This window comes from Homalodisca vitripennis, chromosome 2 (genome assembly GCF_021130785.1).
Source record: "Homalodisca vitripennis isolate AUS2020 chromosome 2, UT_GWSS_2.1, whole genome shotgun sequence".
Taxonomy (NCBI): domain Eukaryota; kingdom Metazoa; phylum Arthropoda; class Insecta; order Hemiptera; family Cicadellidae; genus Homalodisca; species Homalodisca vitripennis.
Window position 1 is genome coordinate 177,700,746 of NC_060208.1, and position 13,150 is coordinate 177,713,895.

At 33.9% G+C, this 13,150-nt stretch overlaps 1 protein-coding gene across 1 annotated transcript; it reads right to left on the reverse strand.

The window, feature by feature from the left end:
- Positions 1-1,999: 1,999 nt before the first annotated feature.
- LOC124355088 (mucin-2-like) lies at positions 2,000-12,230 on the reverse strand. Its single transcript, XM_046806031.1, has 4 exons — positions 12,161-12,230; positions 11,298-11,570; positions 9,546-9,632; positions 2,000-6,371 (listed from the first exon to the last, which is right to left on the reverse strand). Exons 2-4 carry the CDS (start codon positions 11,551-11,553, stop codon positions 2,797-2,799), a joined length of 3,918 nt encoding a protein of 1,305 aa, XP_046661987.1. The 5' UTR covers positions 11,554-11,570; positions 12,161-12,230; the 3' UTR covers positions 2,000-2,796.
- Between the last annotated feature and the right edge of the window lie 920 nt (positions 12,231-13,150).

Sequence of the window (13,150 nt, forward strand, 5' to 3'; positions counted from 1 at the left end):
AATCCACAATTTTTTATGTTTAGGTTATTTAAACCGTAACCAATGACAATTTTAACACATTAAACATATTTTTATATCGATTATTTTTACAACTTAGAAGCAAGAAAAGTTATTCACAAACTTTCATTGAACTAAATAATATTCGTTAATTAGCATTTGACTTAGCGTTCATTGTTTTAATACGTATACAAATTATGGTGTGGTCAGAATGTAATAAGCGGGGGTTTTCCAATTGTTACTGTTTAAAATACGGTTATATAAATAATGTTAATTTGTACTACATTTTTGTTATGAATACATAATATATACCTATGTATTATTAAAATTATAAAATAAACACTAATAAACTATACAACGGACATTGAATACACGTTCAGATTGTAGAATATGTCGTGATTCATTTACTATATTTACTCAGAATAGCAATGTTTTAGATTAAATACATATACATATTTTAACTCACATCTGGCTGTAGCTTATTGTAACTATGAACGAGGGGTTCTATATAGGATAATGTGGGTAAAAGCGGTTAGTAACTCTAACTTTGTATCGTTACAAAACTAAAAATTATAAATCCAAATTCTGTTTATTAATGCGTTTTCTAAATGTACAAATACAAATATCAAATGATTATTAACTAATTCAGAGAGTTAAATTTATCATGGAGGTATGTTACTTAATCACTTTGTTAAAATTGTAATAATGAAAATATCTTTAATTGACTCGTTCTTCTGCAGACTATCATTTTTATATTACATCCTCATAATATTGTAAATGCGAAAGTGCCTTTGTTTGTTTTGATTTCACGCGTAGATTATTCTACCGATTGTACTGAAATTTAACATGGACTTTCTTAAGATCCTTAGGATCAATATAAGTCTATTCTTATTTAAAAAATCCGTCCGGGATACGCCTGGTCTTTGTAGCAGCGAAAATCCCATCTTAGTCTCTAAATTTATTAAATATTAATTGAAAGATCCTGTTAAATGTAATCAGCTGTTCCGTGTAAACATTGACTGATTTATGCCAGGACAACCATATGTTTAAATAATTTAACCTGCACTTTAAATTTGTTTACATTTACTATTGTGTAGGAATAACCATTAGTTGTCACACCGTTTTTTAAATTTCAGCTATTAGGTAAGTAGTCATCTAACTTACAATAAATGTATATAAATAAACACGCAAATGGTGTAATTGTTAATGTACTTTTAACTGTAAATGTTAAGCCAATATTAATATAAAATTAGATATAAAATACAAATTTACTATCTAATTGTTCCTATAAATTTAAATACTGTTATGAAACCCGTCTAAGTTGTCTTTTCAGAGAAGTAGGCTTCTCTAATCTACGATATATATTTTATTGATCCTGAAATAAGGCAAAATAAAATTTAATATAAAACAAAAAAATACTAAGAACAAATTTTTTACAATGGCAAAAAATATGCACTTTTAGACTTACTTTCTTGATCGTGGCAACAATACAAACTCAATATTGGCGTCGGAAATATAATTCACTCGACCCAGCAGTGGTAATACACATACAACGCCTAGTAAATTGCGTGCAAAGCAGCGGGTAACTGCTAGCACTACCCATATAAAAGGCAAAGTAGTACAACTTTGACTACATTTTGAAGGCGCATGGGAAAATCTGACCGCTAGGAATTCTGGGAATAAATATACAGGCAGTAACCTGTTAACTTAATTAATACAATTATATAGGTAGATTTTGTTGTACTAATCCTAGTTTTGTTACGTTACCTTTCTAAAAACATTTTCTATCTCTCTTAAAATCCATGATATTAAGTACTCAAAATACACACAATTATATTCATGGAATCAAACATTATTACAGTCACATTTTAGCATATCGCAGTATTCGACTCCCTATGAGTTATTTTTACTCTAACATAGTACAGAGGTGCAGAAACAACATCTAATTAGTGTTTCTAATAGAGAGAAGTACTGACTGAGGTACTAAAGAATACAAATGCTATATTTTCGAACAATTTATTAAACGTTTTGACCTAACGAATAACATTATTTGTATCGGCCCGTCTGATGCCGATTGATAGAATAAAACGAAAAAGCAAAGGAACTCTTACTCGTTACTTAGTACAATACGTTTGAATAATTATATCAAAGGTTACAGTTTATTAAATGTTATATAGTTATACTTTAAGAAGAATAATGCAACCTGTAGTTACGAAGAATAAAAAGAGATAAAATGTGTACTTTAGATTGATGTGTAGTTTCAAATGTTCAAATGATGTTCTTTATTTAGTATATTTGGCAGATAAAACTTCTGTTAAGATTTATTTCATTCTGATGTGATTTTTTTGAAGGACCATTAGATCGAGGCTCTCGTCTGTTAGTCAGGTGAAGTCTCTTGTTGGTTGCTAGGTGTCATTTTGATATTTTGATTAAGTAAAATATCTTAGCTTCTAGATTTTAACCCGGCGTTAATCATAGTATAACGGACTATCTATAGTATTGTTTACTGGCCTATTCCTGGAAGTTTTGCTATTGTAGATTGGTACAATTTTACCATTTTGACATGATATTTTGCAGCTCTTACATTATATTTTATGTTCATTTCTTTAGAACACCAGAAGTAATTCCGTATCCGGTTTTCCGTAGTTTGATCATTAAGTTTACGATTTCAGTAGGGAACGTTTTTGTAATATTGGTTTGTGGTCTTTTAATAGCTAGATTAATTATAATAAAAAATTCGTTTTACTTAAACATTATAAAGAGCTAAACGTTTATCGTGTTGGAGAGAAGAAAAGGCGTTTATTTACCACGAGGTATAACAATAATTATGATGGGACAACATGGATTATCAGTATCAGGAGTAACCAGTACTGGCTGTTCTGTTACAGAATCATTTAGATGTGGCTTTTGTGTGGTAGACGTAACCTGAGGAACTGTGGTACATGGACTATGGGTAGATTGAACTGAAGTAGGAGGAACTGTAGTGTGTGGAAATATAGAAGATGGAAAAATGGTAGTTGGTTCTGAATCACTTGTACTGGGTGATGTCCCAACTTGTGCTTCTGTTACAGAATCATTTATATGTGGCATTTGTGTGGTAGACGTAACCTGAGGAACTGTGGTACATGGACTATGGGTAGATTGAACTGAAGTAGGAGGAACTGTAGTGTGTGGAAATATAGAAGATGGAAAAATGGTAGTTGGTTCTGGATCCCTGGTACTGGGTGATGTCCCAACTTGTGCTTCTGTTACAGAATCATTAAGGTATACTATTTTTGAGGTAGATGTAACTTGAGACACTGTGGTAGGGGAAAGTATGGTAGATTGAAATGTAGTCAAACTCGCTGTGGTTGGAGAGACTGTACTAGGAGATCCAGTTTCTGGAGAAACTGTGGTAGGGGAAAGTATGGTAAATTGGTCTGTACTCAAACGCGCTGAGGTTGGAGAGACTGTACTAGGAGATCCAGTTTCTGGAGAATCTGTGGTAGGGGAAAGTGTGGCAGGTTGAACTGTAGTAAAACGCGCTGTGGTTTGAGAGACTGTACTAGGAAATGAAGTTTCTGGAGAAACTGTGGTAAATTGAAATGTAGTCAAATGCGCTGTGGTTGGAGAGACTGTACTAGGAGATCCAGTTTCTGGAGAATCTGTGGTAGGGGAAAGTGTGGCAGGTTGAACTGTAGTCAAACTCGCTGTGGTTGGAGAGACAGTACTAGGAGATCCAGTTTCTGGAGAAACTGTGGTAGGGGAAAGTGTGGTAGATTGAACTGTAGTCAAACGCGATGTGGTTGCAGTGTCTGTACTAGGAGATTCAGTTTCTGGAGAAACTGTGGTAGGGAAAAGTGTGGTAGATTGAACTGTAGTCAAACGCGCTGTGGTTGGAGAGACTGTACTAGGAGATCCAGTTTCTGGAGAAACTGTGGTAGGTAAAAGTGTGGTAGATTGAACTGTAGTCAACCGCGCTGTGGTTGGAGAGACTGTACTAGGAGATCCAGTTTCTGGAGAAACTGTTGTAGGGAAAAGTATGGTAGATTGAACTGTAGTCAAACGCGCTGTGTTTCGAGAGACTGTACTAGGAGATCCAGTTTCTGGAGAAACTGTGATAGGGGAAAGTGTGGTAGATTGAACTGTAGTCAACCGCGCTGTGGTTGGAGAGACTGTACTAAGAGATCCAGTTTCTGGAGAAACTGTGGTAGAGGAAGGTGTGGTAGATTGAACTGTAGTCAACCGCGCTGTGGTTGGAGAGACTGTACTAGGAGATCCAGTTTCTGGAGAAACTGTGGTAGAGGAAGGTGTGGTAGATTGAACTGTAGTCAAACGCGCTGTGGTTGGAGGGACTGTACTAGGAGATCCAGTTTCTGGAGAAACTGTGGTAGGGGAAAGTGTGGTAGATTGAACTGTAGTCAAACGCGATGTGGTTGCAGTGTCTGTACTAGGAGATTCAGTTTCTGGAGAAACTGTGGTAGGGAAAAGTATGGTAGATTGAACTGTAGTCAAACGCGCTGTGTTTCGAGAGACTGTACTAGGAGCTCCAGTTTCTGGAGAAACTGTGGTAGGTAAAAGTGTGGTAGATTGAACTGTAGTCAACCGCGCTGTGGTTGGAGAGACTGTACTAGGAGATCCAGTTTCTGGAGAAACTGTGATAGGTAAAAGTGTGGTAGATTGAACTGTAGTCAACCGCGCTGTGGTTGGAGAGACTGTACTAGGAGATCCAGTTTCTGGAGAAACTGTTGTAGGGAAAAGTATGGTAGATTGAACTGTAGTCAAACGCGCTGTGTTTCGAGAGACTGTACTAGGAGATCCAGTTTCTGGAGAAACTGTGATAGGTAAAAGTGTGGTAGATTGAACTGTAGTCAAACGCGCTGTGGTTGGAGAGACTGTACTAGGAGATCCAGTTTCTGGAGAAACTGTGGTAGAGGAAGGTGTGGTAGATTGAACTGTAGTCAAACGCGCTGTGGTTGGAGAGACTGTACTAGGAGATCCAGTTTCTGGAGAAACTGTGGTAGGGGAAAGTGTGGTAGATTGAACTGTAGTCAAACGCGCTGTGGTTGGAGAGACTGTACTAGGAGATCCAGTTTCTGGAGAAACTGTGGTAGAGGAAAGTGTGGTAGATTGAACTGTAGTCAAACGCGATGTGGTTGCAGTGTCTGTACTAGGAGATTCAGTTTCTGGAGAAACTGTGGTAGGGAAAAGTATGGTAGATTGAACTGTAGTCAAACGCGCTGTGTTTCGAGAGACTGTACTAGGAGCTCCAGTTTCTGGAGAAACTGTGGTAGGTAAAAGTGTGGTAGATTGAGCTGTAGTCAACCGCGCTGTGGTTGGAGAGACTGTACTAGGAGATCCAGTTTCTGGAGAAACTGTGGTAGAGGAAGGTGTGGTAGATTGAACTGTAGTCAACCGCGCTGTGGTTGGAGAGACTGTACTAGGAGATCCAGTTTCTGGAGAAACTGTGGTAGAGGAAGGTGTGGTAGATTGAACTGTAGTCAAACGCGCTGTGGTTGGAAGGTCTGTACTAGGAGATCCATTTTCTGGAGAAACTGTGATAGGTAAAAGTGTGGTAGATTGAGCTGTAGTCAACCGCGATGTGGTTGGAGAGACCGTACTAGGAGATCCAGTTTCTGGAGAAACTGTGGTAGGGAAAAGTATGGTAGATTGAACCGTAGTCAAACGCGCTGTGTTTCGAGAGACTGTACTAGGAGCTCCAGTTTCTGGAGAAACTGTGGTAGGTAAAAGTGTGGTAGATTGAACTGTAGTCAACCGCGCTGTAGTTGGAGAGACTGTACTAGGAGATCCAGTTTCTGGAGAAACTGTGATAGGTAAAAGTGTGGTAGATTGAGCTGTAGTCAACCGCGATGTAGTTGGAGAGACTGTACTAGGAGATCCAGTTTCTGGAGAAACTGTTGTAGGTATAATTGTAGTATGAAAACCAGTAGTAGGTGAAACTGTACTTGAAGGAACAATGGCAGGAGAAACCGTGGTAGTTTGAATTGTGATAGGAGACATTGTAGTTGGAGAACCTGTAGTAGATAAAATTATAGTGGGAGTAATTGTATTAGAAAATGTTGTTGTAGTGGTAGTGTCTACGGCAGGGGGAATAATTGTAGTAGAAGGAACATTGGTAGGTATAACTGTTGTCGAAGACACTGAGGAGGTGGGAAAAGTGGTAGGAAGAATTGTCGGATGATTATTTTGTTTCATTAGCTCGCAGCATTGTATTTTTACATATTTCTTACTTCCATCACTGTAAGTAAGTAGAGCATACAAGCACAAACTAACTTTCATTTTAGACCATTTTATATCTCTCCAGGTGACACACGCGTGGACTGTGTTCGTATCCATCTTTACGTTGTAGCAGTTAGCCAGCGCTAAAGTTCCTTCTGTAACGAAATTGAAAAAAAAACTAATTAGTTGGTAATTTTAAAACAAAGATATTAAAACTACCTTTATTTTTCTTTGATTAAGCTTGGATTAATTGTAAAACTAGCAAAAATGTAATGATCCTGAGAATAACTACACTGAACAAAATTTTCAAATAAGATAAATCAATGAAAAAGTTTATATAATATTTTGAATGGGTTCTTTGCAACAGAAACAAGTCAAAAGCATATTTTTAAACTGCAAACTAAAAAATTAAAAACTATACAAAAGCAAACCACAACGAGTATTCTCGAACCTAACGTAGAATTGGAAAAAGTAGACAAGGAACAGCTGATTAGAGACAGCTCTGTTCAACTCGTATCTATGTGATAATAAACTTAGTACATTCGACCAGATGCAGTAACACCTGACCTGACTGCTCTCGGTGGCAGTATCTACTGAGAGTGTGACAATGCCGAGATTAGTAACCATCAGGGTTTATCTAAATGGATGCAACGCAAGCAAAGAGCAAGAAAGTGATCTTTTCATCACAGATTTAAACTAGATATAACTTTGACTGTATACTTACAATCCAAAAAGGACTTAAAATATTAATTGTTTCAGACAAAACTAATAAACCACTAATTGTTAGTTAAAAATAAAGCCCCTAAAAGTTTCCTCCCACGTATATAGGTTTACATAGTTTATATCAATAACTTTTTATTTCGTACTCAAGTTTTTCTGTGCTTAAAACTGAACGAATTATATTATACCCAATGTAGTCCAATTATCTTAAATTTGGCACCATTTTCAAAAAATTATATGAAATCTTAATTTAGTTACTTATGTTTTTACTTAAAATAAATTGCCTTTTTATTGTTTACTCCTCTTTTGCTATCAGCATTTTTACAGGTGTATTTAGTTACATAATTTCAAATTTTAAATAAGTGTGTATAATGTTTTACGCATACTTGTTTAATTATACAACTGTTTTAAATTATTCTATTTGAACTGTATAGTGTGTACAGCGCGCGCAGTGTAGTGAGTATACACACACACACACACACACACACACACACACACACACACACACACACACACACACACACACACACACACACACACACACACACACACACACACATATATATATATATATATATATATATATATATATATATATATATATATATATTTACCATCCTGCTACTTTTTGAAACCAAATTTAATACCTGAAGTTGTGACATGTAGAAAGGCTTTCCACTGTAGGTAATTCTATATTAAAAGTTATAATTGAATATTTTATGCTAAACGCTTACAAATCAATCAACTGTGTTTCACAGTAATATAGATTATTAACATCTCTCAGGCTTATTGTTCATCCCACAATATTGGTTGCAATGGTGGAAGAATGTTTTTTTAAGGGTTCATACAGATGCAAGTAATATAGCTAGTTTGTTACCGGTTAATCACTTCAAACAGATAAAAGTTGAAGGTTTGACTTCAATTGATTGTATTAGATATCAGCACTAGTAGATTCCACCTGTTCGAATAGGTATTTTTTTTAACCACTAAATACAGTTTCAACAATTTGCAGAATGTCAAATATATAAAGACAAACATTGTGTATTGCATATACAATACATTTAAACAAACATGAAATAAATAAACATATGTATGCATGAAACATAATATACATTTGTTTTAAAATCGATATCAAGCAACTAAATATACGTGTAAAAGTACTGGAAACAAAAACATTACTGCAATAGGATAGAGTCGTTTTATTCTGGGGAAAAAGTAATTAAAAGTTTCACAAATTTGTGAATACGGTACCAAATTTAAAACAAATATAGAGAATTAATTTCGAACCTATCCAGGATTTACATTCTCACTCTTTGTTCGTTCGTAATATAATTTCTGCATTCTATGCAATCTCGCTGCTCTAGGACACATAATGCCTCGAACAGAGATGTCACTCGGAAACTAACTACGAACAATGACATTTTTCCTAGCATCATTAGGGTTGTTGATGGTCATTGGAAGGAAAATAAATCCCGGCAGACTATTACGTTCAATGTAATATTTATTACAAAGACCTTCTAGAGAAACGCTATTTGCAACTTACACAGGTAAGATATATTGTATCCTATATTCACAATGTTTGTATTCTAAACCGTCTCACTGCTCTAGGGATATTCCACATTGCCTCCAACTCTAATTTCATTCGGAAAAATTACATAAACACCGAAATGTTCACTATCAACTGGAGGAAAGTAATGATCATTGGAAGAAGACTCAATCTCAATAAACTAGCTCGTTTTACTATGACGTGTCTTAAAGGCCTTCGAGAGGAGCTTCATTTGGAAAACTGGCATAAGCACGAAAATATCACACTGCAAATGTGAGATAATTTATGGTTTTTTGAAAAATTATAATCTTTGCAGTCGATCCTATCTCATTATCCAGAACCAACTCCACGTTGGCTTATAAAAGGATTCCGGACATAATTCCAAATCCAAACTTTAAAATTGGCATCTATCCTACCATTACTAAGCTAAGTTGTGATAATTTTAAAAATTGCATTTATTAAAATTAAATGTTTTAGTATTGGTAAGAGCACTATTTGCACCGACCAATCCGTTGTTTTGGTTATCCGAAATGAAATGAATATTTCTTAAAATATACCATTACATAAAATGGAAATTAAAATTGAAACTATTGTACTAATAACGAGGTTAAGTCGGAGAGGCAGAGTGGTTTGAAACGTCGGACTTTGGGTCCGAGTTAGAGTTACCGTAGGTCCAACCTGCCTGTGACCTTTGTACTTTTATTAGTACTATGAACTTTGTACTTTGTACTGCATCAACTCTCTCCCTTACTCTATTTAATAAGATTCTCGCAAAGGCCAGTGGTCCATGAGGATGGAGAGATTAAGGCTAAAAGGAGGAACGGCTTCTCCTTTTTCAAAGTAAATAAAGTATAAAAAGGTTTTGTAGAACGTTAATGTAGGATACTAAAGTAGGGAAATTATAATAGGAAAAACTAGATTTAATTGGCACTCTAATGGATCACCGATATTTTACTTAGACTATAACGTTTAAGTAGTATATTTTATAATATGTATAAATGAATTTCTTTTTCTTATTTCTAAATTTTATAAAAAGCCGTTACCACATATTTATAAATCTTACGATTTATTGATGACTGTACTAAGACGTGAGATTCTTCTGATATTTTGTAATTGACTCTTGAGTTCTCAAATCTTGCTTCTACACAAGCTGAAAGAATAACAGTTATTATTAAGACTTATATCACAGCAATATGTTTTACTTCGTAAGGCGATATTGCACTTTTAAAGTAATATCTAAACGTAAAATATGTGTTCCAACACATATAGAAAGTGGATGGCATTTATTTGTAGTTTTATCTGGAAATAATGCATTAAACATTTGTTAATATTTTGTTAGGTTATGTACAAAACTGAGAATCTTTATAGGGTTTTTATGACTCTTTAATGGCTGGTATATCAATACGTTTTTGGAAGTATCTATTTAAGACTTTAAGTACCTGTTTAGTTATAAGTACGTGAATAAAATATAAATATTTTCAGATATAAAATCACTTATTTTGGATCTTTATTGGGCTGTATGCATGATAAAATTGTTGTATGCGTAAAATACACCGTGTTAAGTAAAATTTAACTAAATTCCGTAAATTACTCAAATTCCTTTAGAAAGCCGCCATTCTAAAAAAGTGTTAATGGACATAGCCTACAACACACCACAAAATACCGTGGGTACTGTCATAGCGTGGGTACAGAACACGCTAGATATTCAGGTATTGTTTCATTCAACCTAACTTTAATTAACAATGCATTCATTGAAGAAAATGTAAAATTCCATATTAAACTGTTATTTGTGAAAAATTTGTATTTTCATACTTTAATCGCTGAAACTTTGTAATTAACGACACGACTGTTTGAGCTACTAGATCTATGAAATCTAAAATTATCGCACTAGATTATTTTTCTATTTGCGAAAATATGATCATCTCATGCTATATTCACATATCAATATTAAAATTAAATACTTTGAGACACATTAAAACTTTGAATTTATTTTATTTCATTTTCAAAAGTGGGTTTCTTAAAATATATTGTGGACCATTTCAAATTTAGTTGTAACAATGGAAGCGTAAGAAAACCCCGCAATGGATCGTCTATGCTGCGGATTCCGTGCCATTACAGCAAATATTTTATAAATCTTTCATTATTACCGCATGCAGAGCTTAGCATTCCCTTCCAGATAACAATTGCTTAGTTATCCCACGAGCGTGTATATGAATATTAAAGATTGCTATTGTATAATTTGTATTGTAAATTGTTATTACACAGATCATGTGAACTACCGGCTGCTGAAAGACTTTTTCTATTTTATTTTAAATTATTTTAAAGACAACCCGTTAGATACGTTTTTTAAATAATTGTAATCGTCTTATAAGGAAATTCATTTTTAGCGAAAAAAATACTAGCTGGCCACTTTGTTTATATGCCAGTTTATGGCGAAACTCTTTCAAATAACAATTATCGTTATATTTTATGATAGTTTCAACTTAATGTGTAGCCATACTATCAGTGCTGTACAAAATTATTCTTAAAATTCAAAATGCGTCTTAAATTTGATATAATAATAATAAACATTATTATATCATTTTTAGTTTAACCATAATTATACCGTAATTTTAAGAAATATTGGACATTTTATAAGATATCAAAATTGGGTTAGGCTATACATTATTTATACCTCTATGTATTACATGTGTAAAGTATCTAGAAATTACTTTATTTTCACTTTTGTAGAAATTACTGGTCAATGTATGAAATGTGTAGTTATTATTAAAATTACTGAGCCAAAACTATACTTTGTGAAACTAAAAATACTTACGGGTATGATAAGTAATTTGCGAAATATAAAAGCAGAAACTGCAGAAATTATTGTACTTTTTGACATTGAAGACACTTAAGGTGATGCCTATAGGCATGGGATATGTTGGATACTGCCTTTGATCCAAAGCGGATTCGACTGGATTAGTTGGATCGTTAAGAAGTTCTCGACTGATAATCTCTGGACTGACAGGAATTTCTCTACTTCGGGTCCAATCAATTGTGCAAATAAGCAACAGTGTCACAAACAGAGGCATGTTCACAAACAATCCTGCTAAACAAACATATATTGTTTAAAAAGTCACGTTTGTTGAGAAAAGTTTGAAATCTAGTTTTAATTATTATTATTTGGCATTGCATGTTGTAATAAGTGACGTTCAAAAACTATTTTAAAAATCAATTTAAATAGTAAATCAATAATGCTAAACGAATAACATTTATATGACAGGGATAAATTATTGGCACTAAAGTGTTAGTTGTATACATACTTTGGACTGAACATTTTATATATAACATATTTTTACAATTGAATAAAAGCTTGAATTATAATTGCTTAAAACTTTAAATTAGCAAATACACTGGTTTTGTTATATATGCATTGTTTTGGAGGTCACATAGGTGTATATTTTATAAAAATAAAAAATATTTTTTTCACTTTGAAACATAAATTAAAATTACATGACTTCATTTCCATCAAAAGAATAAACGAACTGTATATATAAATTGAATACGAAAAGTATTTTGGGTCACTGAACTGATCTATAAATACGTGTCACTCAAATTTGTTAAATAAACACATAAAATATGTATAAGTAACTAATAATGACATGTTTCTAGTATTTAATAATTAAAAAAATAAATTACCTTGATAAGAAATAACTACTATTTTACTGTGTGGTGCTTGTTTGTTCGGTCTAATACCATGTTGTTTAGGGTAATGCCATTTCTCGTCTGAACGCTTGTTAAAATTCTATGCCTAATAAAGTTATCATAGTAGGTGCACACTTAACCCAGTGCTAATTAGCTAACATTGATGTGATTTAATCACTTCAATTGTGCACGATAACCCATCAGGACAGAATGGTAAATGTCAAGTACAAAGTTCAATACACTTCAAGTTGAATATACATTTTGCTTCTAATCTGTGTTTATTTTTAATTCTGTAGATTAAAAAGTTAATTTCACAATGCCAAATATACACTTATGCATGTGTTCGTTTTAGGTATAATATTTTATCTTAAATTGGTTATTAAAGTAGTTCAACTTTTAAAGTATGCAAACCGAATACTAAGTACTAACGATAGCAAGGCTAACGTTATCAATTAATTACTATTATAAGTACATCACAATTTGATTTATTGTTCAAAAAATCTTAAGATATAATGTATAATAATTGTAATATCATACAGTCGTTCGTGGTTGATTGGATTAATAATAATTTTAAATGATTATTTGAGTGCTACTTTTTCATTTGTAAGTGCGTTCGAATATTTACAACAATATAATCACAAGTGAACAGTCTCTATAATATTGTTGTGTGGTTGACGTAAAAGTGAGGCACTGACCCGGTAGAAGTGAGGTACGTGTAGTACTGTGGCATGCGATTCGGTAAATAGTGAGTCACGGAAATCCGGTAGAAAGTGAGACATGCGATTCTGTAGATAGTGACTCACGGGGATACGGTAGAAAGCGAGTCACGCGATTCGGTAGATAGTGAGGCACGTGATCCGGTAGAAAGTGAGGCATGCGATTCGGTAAATAGTGAGTCACGGAGATTCGGTAGAAAGTGAGTCACGCGATTCGGTAGATAGTGAGGCACGTGATCCGGTAGAAAGTGAGGCATGCGATTCGGTA

Bases quoted from the DNA above. Each gene is read 5' to 3' on its own strand.
- LOC124355088 (XM_046806031.1), bottom strand. From the start codon at position 11,553: ATGCCTCTGTTTGTGACACTGTTGCTTATTTGCACAATTGATTGGACC. The intron at 9,633-11,297 runs GTAAGTATTTTT...TTATTCTTTCAG, and splicing joins GCAAATTACTTATCATACCC to CTTGTGTAGAAGCAAGATTT. The intron at 6,372-9,545 runs GTAAGATTTATA...ATTTCGTTACAG, and splicing joins AGTACAGTCATCAATAAATC to AAGGAACTTTAGCGCTGGCT.